This window comes from Pungitius pungitius, chromosome 13 (assembly GCF_949316345.1).
Source record: "Pungitius pungitius chromosome 13, fPunPun2.1, whole genome shotgun sequence".
NCBI lineage: Eukaryota > Metazoa > Chordata > Actinopteri > Perciformes > Gasterosteidae > Pungitius > Pungitius pungitius.
The window spans coordinates 432,874-452,294 of NC_084912.1; the positions used below are offsets into that span (position 1 = coordinate 432,874).

At 48.9% G+C, this 19,421-nt stretch overlaps 3 protein-coding genes across 5 annotated transcripts in view; 1 reads left to right on the forward strand and 2 right to left on the reverse strand.

The window, feature by feature from the left end:
* Positions 1-286: 286 nt before the first annotated feature.
* LOC119213740 (cystatin-F) lies at positions 287-2,925 on the reverse strand. 2 transcript variants are annotated; one of them, XM_037464781.2, is made up of 4 exons: positions 2,839-2,925; positions 1,721-1,899; positions 1,514-1,633; positions 287-1,342 (listed from the first exon to the last, which is right to left on the reverse strand). In XM_037464781.2, the coding sequence occupies exons 1-4, from the start codon at positions 2,885-2,887 to the stop codon at positions 1,262-1,264; spliced, it is 429 nt and encodes a 142-aa protein (XP_037320678.1). In that variant the 5' UTR covers positions 2,888-2,925; the 3' UTR covers positions 287-1,261. The 2 variants fall into 2 exon arrangements, with proteins under 2 accessions (XP_037320678.1, XP_037320680.1); XM_037464783.2 differs by lacking the exon at positions 2,839-2,925 and adding an exon at positions 2,587-2,758.
* A 570-nt stretch (positions 2,926-3,495) lies between these two features.
* On the reverse strand, positions 3,496-6,551 carry LOC119213739 (elongation of very long chain fatty acids protein 6-like). Its single transcript, XM_037464780.2, has 4 exons — positions 6,418-6,551; positions 5,416-5,547; positions 4,874-5,025; positions 3,496-4,773 (listed from the first exon to the last, which is right to left on the reverse strand). The coding sequence occupies exons 1-4, from the start codon at positions 6,513-6,515 to the stop codon at positions 4,355-4,357; spliced, it is 801 nt and encodes a 266-aa protein (XP_037320677.1). The 5' UTR covers positions 6,516-6,551; the 3' UTR covers positions 3,496-4,354.
* A 209-nt stretch (positions 6,552-6,760) lies between these two features.
* The window catches only part of psda (pleckstrin and Sec7 domain containing a), a 38,052-nt gene continuing 25,391 nt past the window's right edge, over positions 6,761-19,421 (forward strand). Inside the window, exons 1-7 of one of the 2 annotated variants that reach the window (XM_037464776.2) lie at positions 13,375-14,159; positions 14,515-16,519; positions 17,011-17,083; positions 17,615-17,877; positions 17,956-18,236; positions 18,332-18,566; positions 18,655-18,920. In XM_037464776.2, coding sequence (XP_037320673.2) covers positions 14,588-16,519; positions 17,011-17,083; positions 17,615-17,877; positions 17,956-18,236; positions 18,332-18,566; positions 18,655-18,920 — 3,050 coding nt within the window. In that variant the 5' untranslated portion in view covers positions 13,375-14,159; positions 14,515-14,587. Of the gene's footprint in view, positions 6,883-13,374; positions 14,160-14,514; positions 16,520-17,010; positions 17,084-17,614; positions 17,878-17,955; positions 18,237-18,331; positions 18,567-18,654; positions 18,921-19,421 lie in introns of those variants that run through there. The other variant, XM_037464777.2, reaches the window with a different exon arrangement.

A 19,421-nucleotide genomic window follows, 5' to 3' on the forward strand; every position in this document is an offset into this window, starting at 1 on the left:
GCCCCTCCCGAAAATCTCCCGGACCGACCTTTCTCCCGATTTCCACCCGAACAACAATATTGCTGCACCACCCGTCACTGGGCGCGCCGTTTCAGACCGAACAATAATAAAGGTTACACCTTGAAGTCGAGCGCGGCGATTAGAACGACTGGCGCTGCAAAGAAATCCGCTACCACCCACATTTCAGTGTGAAATATCCCCATACCTGGGAGGATTTAGATCGCATTGGCTTCTCTTCCTTCGCATGTTTCAGAACAGTATTACGGGTCTCTCCGATGGTCTTTCCTCTATCTCGGCGCTGCTCTTTATTTATTTTTCTTAGCAAAGCTCTGCTGGGCGGAGCTTTTCTTCTTCTCTGTTCCGCTGCGCGAGAACCGGGGGGAGGGGGAGGGGGGGGGGGTTAGGGTCTCTGGCGCAAACGACTTGCTGAACCTGACGGCCTGACGTATGCCTGCAGGTGGCAGTAATGTGTTGTATAGGATGAAGTGCATTCCCTAGAAGAAGAGGTTCTTTCCGGACCTGAATAATTTGTCACACTGCACATGCGTGAAATGCGTCAAAAAAATTGACGTAATTAACAACAAACAGCTAATTAACGCCGTTAACGCGCTATTTTTGACAGCCCTAATTTAAATACATTGATTATTTGTTTGAAAATGCGATTAAACACTTTTATGCATCAGAAACATGTCTGTGGTGTCATCTTTAAATGAATGGCATTTTGGTGACGACTCCCACTCAGCTGGAGTGACTCCGCTCTGCCAGGAGCTTCCTGCTGGGAGGAGCTGGGACCAGTTACTCTGATTGGGACCTCCAGGAAGTAAAAGACATCACTTCGAGGAGAGTCGGTCTCTCACTGCAGGGCCTGCAGCACCAGCCTCACCTTAAAATAAACTATATGTACAATGTTTGTGGAGGTGGTAACATTTTAAAGTCAAACAAATTCCTGCTGGGATTATTTTAGACTTTACATGCTGATTTACAGCCTTCTAAAAATAAACTGATAAAAAGACAAATATAGATGCTGTTTTCCTTCTGAGCAGCAGGTGGCGTCATCGGCACCAAAGGTATATTCATATACATAAATATGTATATATATATATACATATAATATTAAAAAGACACGTGTCTCCTTCACAGCTCTCAGTGAATACAGACTTTATTCTGTGTGGAAGGGGGGCAGGTGGAGGGCACCACCAACACGATGAAGGCCATCACAGCTGAAGATGATGATGATGAGGGGCTGCTGATGAAGGTGGCTTCAGGCTCTGCAGTGGAACACCTGGGTTCTGGTCGCGTTCTGCCAGGGGATCACCCAGACCTCTGTGTGGCACTGGAACGTCTGCAAGAACAGGAAGTTCCATCTAAATGCCTCTAACTTGTTTTGGTCACCATGAGTCAAACTGGAGTAAAGAAGAGATGTTGAATATAAATATGAACAACTCTGAATAGAACGGATGAATCTTCTTCTCTGGTCTCAAACAAGGAACCTTCACATCTCCTGGAGACTCACCTGCTGCAGCCGACCTGCAGGCTGAAGGTCACAGCTGGACAGATTGTTGTTGTTGTCTCGTTTACGGCAGACGGTTCTGGAGATCTCCAGATCTACCAGGTACCGAATCCCCTTGACGATCTACAGTCCAGCACAGTACAAGAACATCAGTGTGTACTGCAGTTAATGTTGTAGTACAGTGAAATGTCTTTACAGATCGTTGCCTACCTGCCGCTGTGCCTTGAGGATGGCCGAGGGTTTGAAGAGGAAGGCGTCATTTGATTGGTTGTTGAAGAACTGGGCGCTGGCCAGGACGACGCGCCGAAGGCCGCGGTCCTCCCTGCTGATGTTGACCGGGGAACCGGGTACGAAGCCCCCCCGATGGCTGCCCGCCGCCAGCATCCGCTCTGTGAGGGAAACACACACCGGTACGTCAGTGTTCATGTGTGACTGTGTGCTAAAGTCAGTGTTCATGTGTGACTGTGTGCTAAAGTCAGTGTTCATGTACGGCTGTGTGCTAAAGTCAGTGTTCATGTGTGACTGTGTGCTAAAGTCAGTGTTCATGTACGGCTGTGTGCTAAAGTCAGTGTTCATGTGTGACTGTGTGCTAAAGTCAGTGTTCATGTGTGACTGTGTGCTAAAGTCAGTGTTCATGTGTGACTGTGTGCTAAAGTCAGTGTTCATGTGTGACTGTGTGCTAAAGTCAGTGTTCATGTGTGACTGTGTGCTAAAGTCAGTGTTCATGTGTGACTGTGTGCTAAAGTCAGTGTTCATGTGTGACTGTGTGCTAAAGTCAGTGTTCATGTGTGACTGTGTGCTAAAGTCAGTGTTCATGTGTGACTGTGTGCTAAAGTCAGTGTTCATGTGTGACTGTGTGCTAAAGTCAGTGTTCATGTACGGCTGTGTGCTAAAGTCAGTGTTCATGTACGGCTGTGTGCTAGTCAGTGTTCATGTGTGACTGTGTGCTAAAGTCAGTGTTCATGTACGGCTGTGGACTGAAGTCAGTCGCATGGTGCCCATGGAGATCGGAGTTGGGTTTCCTGTCCACAGCTTTCATTCACTTCCATCAAACAACCTTTCACTGAAACACTCACTTTCCCAACTTCTTGATATTTGTGGATTGTTAAAGAGACCTGGTTCAACATTGATTCCTTCATGAAGAGCGTGCTGCTTCCTGGTTGTTGGTCCTTGAGTGACTTCCTGTTGAGCTTAAGTGAGCCTGACTTCAGGATCAATACTGGACTTTAATTCTCTTCACTCCACTTTATAGACCAAATCTGCTCTCAACTCATCATCACATCACAATAGTTTGTCTTACAAAGCGAGGGAAACAGGAAGTCATTTACCCAGAACGGCGAGCAGGGCGATGAGCAGCAGCGTCTTCAGTCCCATCATGCACTCTGAATGTGTCTGTGTGGACTTCCTGTGAGGCGGCGACCACAGATCAGCAATCTGTCACATTGGGTTCTTCAGTCTTCTTAAAGCTGCAGGGACATTTTGTGTGATGTCACTTCCTGTCAGGAGTTGCTGAGGTCAAACCTCACAGGAAGCCTCTGAAGCTTTATGAATTGAAACACACTTAAAGGTATTTTTAATTGTTTTCTGAATGATTTCCATGTGTACATTTATACATGCATTATATTGTTAATTCACGTGCTGAAGCATTCGGAATCAACTGGAGAGGCTTAAGGAGCCTTATAACGTTGGTCTAGAAGTAACAAACACATGGACTAACTGTTCTGCATCACTTTGAGCTTGAAAATATTCTGTGCAGCTGGATACGAGTGCAATTCCATCCAGAGAAACTACATCAGCGGACTATGAAGCAGAGTTTAGCGGCAGGAAGTCACTGGTCAGCCAGGTTCTGATGTTCAGAACATCACAGGTTGAAGTCAGGAGTCACTGCCAATGACGTGTTAAATAAAATAAATCATTGATCATCTACGGTCTTTAGCATCACATGTGAAGAATTTAACTTTGTGCCAATTCAATATTCATAAGCTTCTGCTTAAAAGAGAAAAGACTCCATATTTATAAACCGCTTCTTTATTATGTAAAGTCAAATTAAACAAACATCTGAACCCTGAAGGACAGACACATAAAAACCAAGTGTTCATGCAGAAAGTCAGCTTCATCATCATCATCAGCTTCATCAGCATCATCATCAGCATCATCATCAGCATCATCATCAGCTTCATCATCAGCTTCATCATCAGCTTCCACGATCACACAATACAAATAACATTACAAATGAAAGATTAAACCTGTTTGTGATTAAGAAGTCTCAGTATTTAGTAAAATACAAACGGGTGCAAAACATTAAGTACAAATTATTCACCATGTGACATTAACAAAGTAACATTTAGTGGAACAATGAGTGTTTAGAGACAATTATATTAAACAAACAGATTTGCTTCTTTCATCCAGCAAGAAGTCAAAGGAAACCAACTGTTCTTTCGTCTGCATAAACTGAATCTGAAGTTTCGTAGAAGACTCAACACTAAACGATGAATTCATTTAAAAAAAATTAAGAACAAGTTGTCGCTGCTTTAAAGGAGTCAAAACTCATCGAAATCCCAATAGAAGAAATCTTATAACTGATCCTTGTCGAGTTAAAAACGTTTCTGCTGCAGCTCAGACCAGTCCAACCAGCGCCGCATCGCCTCCGACGGCCTAGCCCCGCCCCCTCTGCTGCTGGTCCAATCCGTGGAGTCAGAGGCGACGCGCCGCCACATCACAAGCAGGTGATTTACGATCCCAACACTCAGTCAGTCAGAAGACGAATAAATTAATTAACGAGAATCATCCAGATTCAATTCAGAGAAGCCGATTCCATCCCCCATAATGCACTGCGGCGCGCCCCTACTCGGCCTTGGTAGTCTTCTGGCGCAGGTACGTCTGGTAGAAGAAGTTGGAGAAGAGCAGCAGGTAGCTGAGGTACATGAGCGCCGCCCAGGCGATGTTGTCGAGGTGCGACGGGCAGTCGCCATGCTGCATCCACCTGTAGACCAGGCCGCTCACTGCCAGCCCCATGGCCATCTGCCCGATCTGAGCGCTGGTGATGAGCGCCGCCAGCGGCCGCGGCACTCGCAGCCCAGCGGCGCGCGCCGCGTAGTAGCTGTACATGAGCGCGTGCACGCCGTAGTTCATGGTCATGAACCAGCCGCCGCCGGCCACCATGTCCTTGTAGGAGTACCAGGAGTAGAGCAGCACGGTGATGTGGTGGTACCAGTGCAGGAACAGCAGCTTCTGCTTCCTCAGCACCACGAACGCCGTGTCGCCTGGGGGTGACGGAAGGGGGCGGAGGTTAAACCTGACATATCAGGAGGCGGCGCATTCTCAAGGCCACCCGCAAATCACATGACCTCACTCAGAACTCACCGAGCTCCGGCGCCTTGCTGAGGACGAAGGCGTAGGCCCAGAACTTGCTGACGGGCCCGTTGTAGAAGCTCTGGTCGCAGATGGACTGTCTGAAGCCGCTGCCGCTCAGGACGTGGACCATGTAGGAGCCGGTCCGCATCGCTCCGATGATACTGGGGGGAGGGAGGGGGTTTAATCTCAGATCAAACACGTTGACCCGCCAGGTGAACATTGACCTTGTCACCCAGAACAAGAGGGTCCTGACCAATCAGAGCACAGGGAGGAGCCAATGGCCCAATGGGGGCAGGGCCTTGTTTGCCATGAGCTCCTGCCAAAAATGGCTGGTCCTGAACCGGTTAGCGGAGATAACGCAATAGCATCAGTTCTTTCAGAACTGGAGATTTATTCATTGACTGAAGAGCAAAGAACGACCCTGAAGACTGACCTGCTGCCTGCTGGCGCGAGCGCCACATGCGCCCGTACACGGACATATCTGCTCAATAGTCAGAGCGGAATTGCAGTTCTTCAGGGGGTATAATGGTAGGGGGACACCGCGGTGTTACCTGAAGAGGGCGAGGCTGAGCGACCAGAGGACGAGCGGCCGCCGCAGGTTCATCTTGGGTCGATGCTTCATGTAGTGCCGGCCTCCGAACACCAGGGCGACATAGATGGCGCTGAACAGGAAGGATTTACTCCTGCAGGAGAAACAACGTTTAGACTTCAACAACTAAATATTAAAGGAAACAGTTTAAGACTTCAACACCAACAAAGTTTTGTAGCAGAAACATTTAAGTTTTGAGTCTCCATTGTCCGGCTTTCATAGACACCTTAATGCAAACGTCACACCTAGGTTGCCTAGCAACCATAAACCAAAGAATGGTGAATTCACCTGAGGCTCCACCCACTGAGTCACCTTCAGATTACCTCTCCACACTGATGCAAGACTTGTTTATTAAAATCATTCATTCAAATGAAACAAAGTACAAATATTTTGTTTACCAGTTACACAAGACATTATAATTAATAATTTGTCATAATCAAAAACTTCTGTCTCATGAGGTCGATTATATTTGAAGTCATGTTATTTCAGATCGAATGAGAGTCTGGTACATACTTTAATATTTCACCACCTAGGTGTGACCGTGGAGGACTTTTAACTGGAATAACCGGATGTAAATGAATGTTTCTTACTGCCCATGCAACAGGATGACGTCACTGCCTCACCTGCAGTACGCCTGTATCATCCAATGAGCGGACTAATCAGAGCTCTCCAATGCTGAGGCCCGCCCCCACTGATCAGAGCCTCACCTGTGTTTGTTAAACGGGTAGTTTCGGTGTCGGACCCGAATCGTCACGAACCCGCATTCACGCACGTTTAATGACGGTTTCATTTAAAGTGACGGTTATTTTATGGGATTCGAAAAGTGACCGAATCCCGCGCCTGCGGTGAGGCTTCTGTGTGAGGAATTTACTCCAAGAAACTACTGAATCAAAGAGTGAAACCTGGACACATTGTTCGCTCACCAGTTCGCCTGCATACAAACATGAACAGACTGTTCGCTCACCAGTTCGCCTGCATCCACTCGATGGCGCCTCTCTCGTCGAAGCGCCGCTCGAAGCTGTACTCGCGGAGCCGCAGCTGCGTGCCGTTCTCCTCCAACATGGTTATTGATGCGTTATGTCTGATCCCTGTGTGGGGTCGAAGCCTCCGGTCCGCGTCTCCTGTCTGTCCGTCTGTCCTCGAGCTTCCCTCACCGGACTAATTATAAAGCCTATTAGCTGGGGGCGGGGCTTAGAGGACGCACCTGCTTTTGAGATGCGTCTTCCCCCCACGTGATCTTAAATATTTTTTTCCAGATTCTTCGTTGTTGTACTTCTTACTTCGCCTCACACTAAAAGCACTCCTCTAACGACTCTACCTGGACTAGGAAGCACTTCATTGGCACTTTGTAGTTTGCTTCTCTTCAAGAAATTGTACTTGACTTGATTCTTGTTCTGGTTCTGCTCCCTCTGGGATGGAAGCACTTATTGTAAGTCACTTTGGATTAAACAATCCGCTGTTAATGTTCATTTAACCCCAGAGAAGGAATCGACATCCTCTACTGCAGTAAAAGTACAATGCACCGTACATGAAACTCTTCATCATCTTCATCTCGGGCCGGATGTGTGTGAGCAGTGTACTCTGATATTTTACTGCAGTAATACCACAGTGTAGAAATACTTTAAACATAAATCTTCTCTCTGGTGTATATTTGTTTATACGTACAATTTGTATTTCTTCATTGAACCGAGAGGACCGACTCATTCAATAATTCAATCATTATTGAATGAGTCGGTCCTCTCTGACGTCTCCTGACGTTGCCGTTACGTCACCGCAGCGATGCGGAAGTCGAAGTCACCGTGGAGAACGTAAACTAATGTCAACCACCCGCCGAAAAACAACACCGAGAAGAGCCGCCGGAGAGAGAGGAGAAGAGGAGGGAGGAGAACAAGGAGAAGGAGAAGGAGGAGGAGGAGGAGAAGTAACGTTATTTACGGAGTGAAGCTTCGTTTTGGCGGATGCTTCCCGGCATGTAACGTAACCTCGCCGTTACTCTCGGGTCAGTTGAACCGTAACATTTGCCTCCGGTGAGGCTGTCGGTTCGGCCAGTACCGAACCCGTTGCCGGTGAATGGACCCCCCCGGGTGACTGAGTCGGTGCTCCCGTGGTTTGGCGGGTCGGTCGGAAGCGACCAGCTAACGTTGCGTCGCGCGCTCTCTTCTGGGTAAGTGCGGAACTCCTTTGATTAAAGCCGCCGTTGTAAACCTTTGGGGATATTAGCTAGTTTATATAAATGTCTCTCTATACTTTAACACCTCTATCGATTGATTGGCATCTCCTACTCCCTTCGGCGTACGTAGAACTCCATAAAACAGCAGTTTCCTTTAGCAACGTGCCCACTGCCGAGCCGTGTGCGGAGCACCGAGCGCCTCCCCGCCCGCGGTCACAAGCACGCCGCACGGCGGAGCGCCTCCGCGGGGCTCACAGAGGCGCCGAGGCCCCTAACGGAGGGTTCCGCATGAGAAGCGTTTCAGTCTGCTCAGAGCAGCGCCTCAAGCCCGTGTTCCTGCAGCAGTGCCCCTGAGCAAGCTTTACATCTTGCGTTCCAGGGTTCAAACTGCAGACCGTGTGAAGATGAGCGACGTGTCGGATCGATACTGATTATTGGAAACAAGACGCTCCTAGAAACAGAACGCTTTTGACTAAAATAGCTCGTGTTCTTTTGTTGATCACATGTTTATTTTGTTAGAATGAATGAATTATTGATGACCTATTTATGATATCGCTCATCAATATTTCATCAGTTGGTCTTTAATATACGTTGACCCCTGCATAGCTATTTTTACAGTTCTATTTCATTTAATTGCAACAAGTCAGATGCTCAGTTAAACATTTTATTAATGTTATTTTAGATTGTTTTAAAGAATGTTTTTTTTCTGAGTAAAAGAAAACCAGAGAAGAAGAAGAGAATTTCCAACATAGATTTTAATATTACTTAAAAATTAAATTAATTGTTTGCAAAACAATTTGATATTTTATATTATGGAATCAGAAGCCACAATACATGACATCCTTCAAAATAATATCAGTTTTTTCAATTTTTTTTTTTTCAATAACGTTTTTTTTTGTTTAGAAAAAAAAGGAACAAACAATAATACTTTTTTTTAAGGACCATATAAAACCAGCAGTGTGTCGGTCCGTCCCTCAACTGGGTCCGACTTCCTGTCTCAACTCTAAGCTCATTGGTTCCTACTGATCTTTAAAATCACACATGATCAGTAATTCACTCTTAATAATAATCAACATTTGGTGTCCTTGTCAGTATTTATACGATGTAGCTTTAAGTTATTTTTCCCTCTTTTTAATATTCTTTTTTCATTCATTCCTATTTTTCACATGTTTTGATAATATTTTTAACCTTTTTGCATGAAACAAGTCTAGAATTAATTAGTGAGTAAATGTACAAATATGTGCTTGTCAGGCTGTGCTCATGATTCTTATCAAATATTTAACGTTATCAAAATAAAACAAGGAGATCGTTGGCCCGTGAATAGCAATTACAGGTAATATGTGTTTTTATAAAAGCAAAACTTTCACTGAATATCCACACAAACAATAAGAATATATTACACTTATAAGACCGTATTTGTTTGGTATGTCTTTAAAATCCCAGCGTGATTATTTTACATGATTTTAAATGAAAACGAGAATTAAGATTGAGGTTGTGATGTTAAGTTTCCTCAGAGTGGTGACTTTGGTGGAATGGTGGTTGTGAGGATAAATGTTGTTTAGTCCCTTAAAGGAACAGTAACATCATTTTAACGTCTCTAAAACCTGAGACATCAGAGAAGGTCTAGTCCGGGTTCACCAGAACCTCCTTCAGCTCAGACCACCAGGCCTCCAGCAGGGACCAGTCCACCGTGGACCGACCCGGATCCTCCAGAAACCTGAACTCTAACACTAGACTTTACTACTGTCATTAGACACCTGAACTCACCAGACACTAAACTCTACTACTGTCATTAGACACCTGAACTCACCAGACACTAGATTTTACCTCTGCTATTAGACACCTGAACTCACCAGACACTAGACTTTACTACTGTTTTTTCAGACACCTGAACTCACCAGACACTAGTTTGTACTACTGTTTTTTCAGACACCTGAACTCACCACATACACTAAACTACTACTGTCATTACAGACACCTGAACTCACCAGACACTTGATTTTACTACTGTCATTAGACACCTGAACTCACCAGACACTAGTTTGTACTACTGTTATTACAGACACCTGAACTCACCACATACACTAAACTACTACTGTCATTACAGACACCTGAACTCACCAGACACTTGATTTTACTACTGTCATTAGACACCTGAACTCACCAGACACTAGACTTTACTACTGTCATTAGACACCTGAACTCACCAGACACTAGATTTGTACCTCTGTCAGTTCAGACACCTGAACTCACCAGACACTAGACTTTACTACTGTCATTACAGACACCTGAACTCACCAGACACTAGACTTTACTACTGTCATTACAGACACCTGAACTCACCACAGACACTAAACTCTACTACTGTCATTACAGACACCTGAACTCACCACATACACTAAACTCTACTACTGTCATTACAGACACCTGAACTCACCACAGACACTAAACTCTACTACTGTCATTACATACACCTGAACTCACCAAATACACTAAACTCTACTTCTGTCATTACAGACACCTGAACTCACCAGACACTAGATTTGTACCTCTGTCAGTTCAGACACCTGAACTCACCAGACACTAGACTTTACTACTGTCATTAGACACCTGAACTCACCAGACACTAGATTTGTACCTCTGTCAGTTCAGACACCTGAACTCACCAGACACTAGACTTTACTACTGTCATTACAGACACCTGAACTCACCAGACACTAGACTTTACTACTGTCATTACAGACACCTGAACTCACCACAGACACTAAACTCTACTACTGTCATTACAGACACCTGAACTCACCACATACACTAAACTCTACTACTGTCATTACAGACACCTGAACTCACCACAGACACTAAACTCTACTACTGTCATTACATACACCTGAACTCACCAAATACACTAAACTCTACTTCTGTCATTACAGACACCTGAACTCACCAGACACTAGATTTGTACCTCTGTCAGTTCAGACACCTGAACTCACCAGACACTAGACTTTACTACTGTCATTAGACACCTGAACTCACCAGACACTAGATTTGTACCTCTGTCAGTTCAGACACCTGAACTCACCAGACACTAGACTTTACTACTGTCATTACAGACACCTGAACTCACCAGACACTAGACTTTACTACTGTCATTACAGACACCTGAACTCACCACAGACACTAAACTCTACTACTGTCATTACAGACACCTGAACTCACCACATACACTTAACTACTACTGTCATTACAGACACCTGAACTCACCAGACACTTGATTTTACTACTGTCATTAGACACCTGAACTCACCAGACACTAGTTTGTACTACTGTTATTACAGACACCTGAACTCACCACATACACTAAACTACTACTGTCATTACAGACACCTGAACTCACCAGACACTTGATTTTACTACTGTCATTAGACACCTGAACTCACCAGACACTAGACTTTACTACTGTCATTAGACACCTGAACTCACCAGACACTAGATTTGTACCTCTGTCAGTTCAGACACCTGAACTCACCAGACACTAGACTTTACTACTGTCATTACAGACACCTGAACTCACCAGACACTAGACTTTACTACTGTCATTACAGACACCTGAACTCACCACAGACACTAAACTCTACTACTGTCATTACAGACACCTGAACTCACCACATACACTAAACTCTACTACTGTCATTACAGACACCTGAACTCACCACAGACACTAAACTCTACTACTGTCATTACATACACCTGAACTCACCAAATACACTAAACTCTACTTCTGTCATTACAGACACCTGAACTCACCAGACACTAGATTTGTACCTCTGTCAGTTCAGACACCTGAACTCACCAGACACTAGACTTTACTACTGTCATTAGACACCTGAACTCACCAGACACTAGATTTGTACCTCTGTCAGTTCAGACACCTGAACTCACCAGACACTAGACTTTACTACTGTCATTACAGACACCTGAACTCACCAGACACTAGACTTTACTACTGTCATTACAGACACCTGAACTCACCACAGACACTAAACTCTACTACTGTCATTACAGACACCTGAACTCACCACATACACTAAACTCTACTACTGTCATTACAGACACCTGAACTCACCACAGACACTAAACTCTACTACTGTCATTACATACACCTGAACTCACCAAATACACTAAACTCTACTTCTGTCATTACAGACACCTGAACTCACCAGACACTAGATTTGTACCTCTGTCAGTTCAGACACCTGAACTCACCAGACACTAGACTTTACTACTGTCATTAGACACCTGAACTCACCAGACACTAGATTTGTACCTCTGTCAGTTCAGACACCTGAACTCACCAGACACTAGACTTTACTACTGTCATTACAGACACCTGAACTCACCAGACACTAGACTTTACTACTGTCATTACAGACACCTGAACTCACCACAGACACTAAACTCTACTACTGTCATTACAGACACCTGAACTCACCACATACACTAAACTACTACTGTCATTACAGACACCTGAACTCACCAGACACTAGACTTTACTACTGTCATTACAGACACCTGAACTCACCACAGACACTAAACTCTACTACTGTCATTACAGACACCTGAACTCACCACATACACTAAACTACTACTGTCATTACAGACACCTGAACTCACCAGACACTTGATTTTACTACTGTCATTAGACACCTGAACTCACCAGACACTAGTTTGTACTACTGTTATTACAGACACCTGAACTCACCACATACACTAAACTACTACTGTCATTACAGACACCTGAACTCACCAGACACTTGATTTTACTACTGTCATTAGACACCTGAACTCACCAGACACTAGACTTTACTACTGTCATTAGACACCTGAACTCACCAGACACTAGATTTGTACCTCTGTCAGTTCAGACACCTGAACTCACCAGACACTAGACTTTACTACTGTCATTACAGACACCTGAACTCACCAGACACTAGACTTTACTACTGTCATTACAGACACCTGAACTCACCACAGACACTAAACTCTACTACTGTCATTACAGACACCTGAACTCACCACATACACTAAACTCTACTACTGTCATTACAGACACCTGAACTCACCACAGACACTAAACTCTACTACTGTCATTACATACACCTGAACTCACCAAATACACTAAACTCTACTTCTGTCATTACAGACACCTGAACTCACCAGACACTAGATTTGTACCTCTGTCAGTTCAGACACCTGAACTCACCAGACACTAGACTTTACTACTGTCATTAGACACCTGAACTCACCAGACACTAGATTTGTACCTCTGTCAGTTCAGACACCTGAACTCACCAGACACTAGACTTTACTACTGTCATTACAGACACCTGAACTCACCAGACACTAGACTTTACTACTGTCATTACAGACACCTGAACTCACCACAGACACTAAACTCTACTACTGTCATTACAGACACCTGAACTCACCACATACACTAAACTCTACTACTGTCATTACAGACACCTGAACTCACCACAGACACTAAACTCTACTACTGTCATTACATACACCTGAACTCACCAAATACACTAAACTCTACTTCTGTCATTACAGACACCTGAACTCACCAGACACTAGATTTGTACCTCTGTCAGTTCAGACACCTGAACTCACCAGACACTAGACTTTACTACTGTCATTAGACACCTGAACTCACCAGACACTAGATTTGTACCTCTGTCAGTTCAGACACCTGAACTCACCAGACACTAGACTTTACTACTGTCATTACAGACACCTGAACTCACCAGACACTAGACTTTACTACTGTCATTACAGACACCTGAACTCACCACAGACACTAAACTCTACTACTGTCATTACAGACACCTGAACTCACCACATACACTAAACTCTACTACTGTCATTACAGACACCTGAACTCACCACAGACACTAAACTCTACTACTGTCATTACATACACCTGAACTCACCAGACACTAGACTTTACTACTGTCATTACAAACACCTGAATTCACCACAGACACTAAACTAGACTGTACTGTAGTGGGTGGATTCTGACATCACATCACTGTGTGGTGGGGTGGGGCTACACAGCAGTCTGTGTCTTCCTGTAATACTTTAAATTGTCCTTTTTTAAACCCTCACACACACTGTAATAACCTGAGCCATCTGTCAGAGATGCTCACCATTGGCCGACAGAAGAAAGGTCTGCAGGCTCTGGAGGACCTGATTGGCTGGCAGCTTGCCCAGAAGAAGGGGAGGGTACATCAGCTGATTGAAGGAGATCGGAAGAAGAAGAAGAGGAAGAGGAGGAGTCAAAAGAGGAGGACAAGCCGAGTGGAGCCTGTAAATCCACGATGAGCCGGCTCTACTGCAGACAACAAGTGTTCAGAGAGGGAGGAGAGCCCCGGCTTCCTCGGTAACCAAGGGGGAGGCACAGAAAGGAAGTTTCCACGGCAACACAGGGGACGTTGCTGCAGAGGCGTCATCGGCGAGGACACCGGGACACACAGGTGTGTGTGTGTGTGTGTGCAGAGCAGTGCATGCTGGGTGGGGAAAGGGGACGGGGGGGAATCCTATTAGCTGAGTCCAGGAAAAGTAGGGATAACTGTGTGCTTATCAGTCACACTCAGTTTTCACTGTTTCGTACCTCTGAGGTTTATATTCATGTGTAATAATTTAGTGACATGCACGCAATCTTCAAACTGATTTCAGAGTTCAACATTAAGTTCAGACAAAAGTTGATTGATTACCAACTAATAAGATGATAGATCTGAAAAGAGTCAAATCCAGAATCATCTGCTGTGATTCAGATGTTCAGTCTGCACGTTTTGAACTGTGTAGAATAACCTCTGCTTCGCGTTGCAGGTGGAGGGGACACTGATGACCTTCATCACACGGTCACTGGGTTACAGGACGTTTGGGTGTCTGAGGGGCCGCGATGTCCCAGGCAGGTAATGTTCTCCACCTGTACGTTGAGGTGCGCTCCGTCTCCGAGGAGGAACATCAGGGGCCCGGAGGGAGCGATGACGGCGCCGCCCACCGGATGCTCCACTGCTCCGACGTCATCCCTGAGTCCCACAGCCCCGACCGCCGCCAGGCTCCGCCCCCGGGTTCCTCGTCCCCCTCAAAGTCCTCTTCTAGGCACTCTGTCAGCTTCCAGCTCCAGAGCCCAGACGCCACGGGGTCTCCCACCCAGTTCCACCGGCAAGATCTGTCCCACGAGGGTTTGAGCCAGTTGCTCCAGGTCCTTGGACCCAGAGCAACCGTCCCGGGTCAGAGTGGGTCGCACCTCGCCCGCAACCGCCCCTCCGAGGTGGAACCCTGCCGCGGAAAGACGCTCACCTCCCCGTCTTCTATGTCGTCTGTACCCTCCACGCCCTCCGGACACCGCCGGTCCTTCGGGGACACAGGCGTCACGAGCGAGGAGGGGAGGACGTCCTTGGTCACCTTTGGCTACATCGAGAAGGCGAACGTCCGCGGCGGGGGGGGCGACCAAAGGGAGCCGGCCAATCCGCTCCACTGGATGGAGGAGGGCCGGCGGCTCCCAAAGAGGTCGAGTGACCCGGTGTGGTACGGTGCGATGCCGGGTCAGGGGGACCCCTACCGCCCTGACTCGTGGAGAAGCCGCTCCCCACGAGGCTCGCCTTGCCTGCAGAGGGCGAGCCCCGACCCGCCGGCCAGAGACGCCACCTGCAGGGCGCTGGAGGAATTCGGATCCCCGGAACTCGGGCGCAGATTTGTCGACCCGAGGAACTACAGCCCGACCCTGCCGCAGCACTACCAGCACTCCCCCCCCCGCTGCCGGTCCTGGGGGGGGTCGCCCGTCCTGCCCCGCAGCGCCTTCACCCTGCCGGCCAAGGCCCAGCCGGACCGCCGCGATCCAGCGGTTCAATTACCCAGAAGCCCCGCCTCGGACCGCCTGTGCTCTCAGACCGGCTGCCACTCCAACTCGTTACCTTGGACCTCGTCTCTCTGCTCTCGGGGCTCCCGGGGGGGGGGGCACAGCCCCAGCATATCCAGAAAGCTTCACCCAGCATTACCGACGGGGAGGCCCACAAACATCCAGCACGAGGTCCCGACCGGCCGGTTCTGCTCCAGCAACTATTCCAGTCTAGCCAGCGACTGTACCAGTACCCCCGACACCACCCACGATGCCACACAAAGCGTGTCCTGCAGTAGCTGTGGTGCCGTGTGCAGCAGGCCCCCCCGCTTGCCCCCCCGCTGCAGAGCCAGCGACGCGGTCAGCCCCACCTACGGCAGGAGCAGCATCTCCCCAACCAGAAGTCCTGAAGTGGCTTGTAAGTTAACGGTGGACGCGACCAAGTTGTCCTCCACGTACGCCGAGAGGCGGACGCCCTTTCCGGCCTCCTCCCAGGCCGGGTCACCGAGGTCAGAGACCAGCAATGTCTCCTTCCTGAGAGACTCCGATGACCCGGCCCTCAGATGGAAAACGCCTCGTTCTGGGCCGGGACGCGCCTCGCCTCCCCTGACCTGGAAAGGCCCGTCTTCACCGGCGGTTCTCCCGACCTCTTCATCGCCGGAGCAGCACCATCGCCTGTGGCCCAGACCCGAGGAGCCCCCAGAACCCTCCAGCCGGAGGGGGGCGGACGGCAGACCGGTCCAGGACGGGGAGGGATTTGGGCGGTTGACCCCCGGAGGGTGTGCTCCACGCAAAGAAGAGCGCCACCCGGAGGTCGGAAGAGGCGACGGGGAGAGGGAGGAGCTTCAGGACCACAGCGACCCCGCTGGCTCCGCCTCTCGGAGCTCCAGCGGCGTCACCGGCAGCACGGCCGCAAGAAACGGGAACCGATCCCTCGAAACCTCGATCCAGTCCAACCACAACACTGCAGACAGGGGCTCGGGGAAGCAGGTCGGGGGGGCCGGGGGGGGGATTGGTGTGTAGGTTTGTGTGTTTTGTGCAGCGTCATTGACACATTTACCTCAATGACAATAAACACGTATCAGAAAATCAGATTCTTCCCCACCGGTGAGTTTCTGTTGTCATGGTGATCGACCTCATCGATACAACATTTCCCATGAGCCTCAGGCCCCAAATATGATTCCATTTTAACAAAACAGAGTTTCAAAAATGAACTCACATGAGGTTGTATTCCCTTTAAAAATAGCCCTCTGAAGAAGTATTGATTTGGTTTACACACTTTGCAGTGTTTTCCCTAACTTCATGGGGGGGGTCAGCTGGCGGGGGGGTGTAAGTCACTCTGGTGCTCTCTGACACACAGACGTATTCGCAACATATAGTGTGTGGAAATACATATAATAAATAATTTCCCGGGGGGGGGGGGGGGGCACAGGTGGATCAACAGCATAGTTGTTGATGGGGTTTCTCTCTCCCCCCTCCAGCCACACGACTGCTCCTCGTCGCGCTCGCAGAAGATCGCCAAAGCCAAGTGGGACTTCCTGTTCGGGGGGAGAGGTTGTACTTTTTATCAATATCAGTAGATGTCCTGGTCTGAGAGCAGTACTTCTTAGTATTGATTAGTATCTGCATACCCCGCTGTGACACGCCGTCTCCTCCCAGTAAACAAGCAGCTTCGGTACCTTCCAGTCTTCTTCTAAGCCAATTAGCTGAAGCTTAATACAGCTCAACAGGCCTCAGTGTGCAAGTGTTACTACTACTACACTTCCTGTTTGGTACCAGCCTCCTGTTTAAATGTCTTGATTCATACTTTCTGTGAATCTAAGGTACTACACACAGCTAACCGCACCATTCGATTACTTTAACCTTTAGTAGTTCATAAACTCTCTGATTAGCAGATGAACATCTCAATTCAAATGATTCATTTTACACAATGTTGTTCTGTAAATGTCTTAAGAGCAGACGTCTCCATCTATATGTGTATGTATAATTTGAGATGAATGTAGCTTAACAATTTAAATGGAATAGATCTGTATGTATATACGGAATAGAATGTTTATTCTTTGTCTTAAAACTCTCCTCCTGCAGAAGCTCCGTCTGTGAGCAGTTCGCCGAACCCCACCCCTCCCTCCTCCCTCCACCTGAAACCAGCCAATCAGAGGAGGGGGTGGGGCAGTGAGGATCCAGGGCCGTCGCATCGCCAGGTGCGGCGGATCGTGGTGGAGCCAGTGACCCCTGACAGCCAAGGCTCCACCCCCAGGACGGGCATCATCCGCCACACCCTCCAGTACTCGGAGACTGACTTGGACGCCGTGCCGCTGCGGTGCTACAGGGAGACGGACCTGGACGAGGTGGGCCGAGGTCACGTGACCCGCTTCTTCCACTGCGACCTCATCTTCTTGCTGACGAGGGTCGTCTTTGTGGTGCAGGTGATGCGGGCGGAGGCCGAGGCGGCCGACGAGGAGGTGGACTCGGCCTTTTGGAGCAACCGCAGCATCCTGGAAAACTCCAGCTGCAGCCCAGCCGACGCCTCCCCTAAACCCCGGACGGGTGGAGACAAGGAGGATGGAAAAGAGGAGGAGGAGCAGCAGGAGGAAGAAGAACAGGAGGAGGGAGTGGTGAGCTGGGCCACTGTCCGGATGCTCGGAGATCAACAGAGACAAAGGACCACCAACGAAGAAGACGATGTCTTCAGTCTCCTGCTGAAGGGGTGAGTGTACACGTGGATATGACCCACTGCCGAGCTGTGGTGGCTTCTCTGAGGTCCTGAAGGTGAGGCTGAAGGGTTTCTTCTACCTCACACAGGTCGCTGGCGCCCTCCGACTCCCGCGACGGCCTCAAGTCCCCGATCTCCATCGGCGGCCCCCGCCGCCCCTCCGAGAGCAACATGGACTCCTTCAGCCGCCACTTCGAGAGCATCATGGAGTCCCACCGGGCCAAAGGCACCTCCTACAGCAGCCTGGACAGTGTGGACCTCCTTACCTCCGGGTCCACCTCAGTGTTCACCTTCGACCTGCCTACCCTCACGCCTGAGATCCAGGTAGGGGGGGTACGGGGCTGAGGGGGAGTGGCCTGCCTCCACTCGCCCTGTGTGGCCCCAGGTGACGTGTGTCTGTGTGTGTGTTCAGAGTCAGATCTGCGAGAGCGCCAAGCAGATCATCGAGCTGAGCTTTGCCCCTCTGGCCCAACCGGACCCGCACGCCCCCCCCGCCGAGACGTCCTGCTCCAACGGGGCGCCCGCCGCCTCGGGGGAGGGGCTGCGAGGCGGCACCAAAGACAACGAGCCCGGCCCTCCGGTCCGCTCCAGGTCGGAGAAGGAGTCGGGCCGTCGCCATCTCCTCAGGGACGGCATCCGCAAGGCCAGCTCCACGCCGTCGCTCCACGGCAGCCCCAGGTGAGCCTCACTTCCTGTCCCCAGGTGAGCCTCACTTCCTGTCCCCAGGTGAGCCTCACCTACTGTCCCCAGGTGAGCCTCACCTCCTGTCCCCAGGTGAGACTCACCTCCTGTCCCCAGGTGAGCCTCACTTCCTGTCCCCAGGTGAGCCTCACCTACTGTCCCCAGGTGAGCCTCACCTCCTGTCCCCAGGTGAGACTCACCTCCTGTCCCCAGGTGAGCCTCACTTCCTGTCCCCAGGTGAGCCTCACCTACTGTCCCCAGGTGAGCCTCACTTCCTGTCCCCAGGTGAGCCTCACTTCCCGTCCCCAGGTGAGACTTACCTACTGTCCCCAGGTGAGCCTCACCTCCTGTCCCCAGGTGAGACTCACCTCCTGTCCCCAGGTGAGCCTCACTTCCTGTCCCCAGGTGAGCCTCACCTACTGTCCCCAGGTGAGCCTCACCTCCTGTCCCCAGGTTAGACTCACCTCCTGTCCCCAGGTGAGCCTCACTTCCTGTCCC

Bases quoted from the DNA above. Each gene is read 5' to 3' on its own strand.
- LOC119213740 (XM_037464781.2), bottom strand. From the start codon at position 2,887: ATGATGGGACTGAAGACGCTGCTGCTCATCGCCCTGCTCGCCGTTCTG. The intron at 1,900-2,838 runs GTAAATGACTTC...TTTCCCTCACAG, and splicing joins CGCCCTGCTCGCCGTTCTGG to AGCGGATGCTGGCGGCGGGC. The intron at 1,634-1,720 runs GTAGGCAACGAT...GCTGGACTGTAG, and splicing joins TCCTCAAGGCACAGCGGCAG to ATCGTCAAGGGGATTCGGTA.
- LOC119213739 (XM_037464780.2), bottom strand. From the start codon at position 6,515: ATGTTGGAGGAGAACGGCACGCAGCTGCGGCTCCGCGAGTACAGCTTC. The intron at 5,548-6,417 runs GTGAGCGAACAG...TTTCTCCTGCAG, and splicing joins GAGTGGATGCAGGCGAACTG to GAGTAAATCCTTCCTGTTCA. The intron at 4,774-4,873 runs GTGAGTTCTGAG...CGTCACCCCCAG, and splicing joins CAGCAAGGCGCCGGAGCTCG to GCGACACGGCGTTCGTGGTG.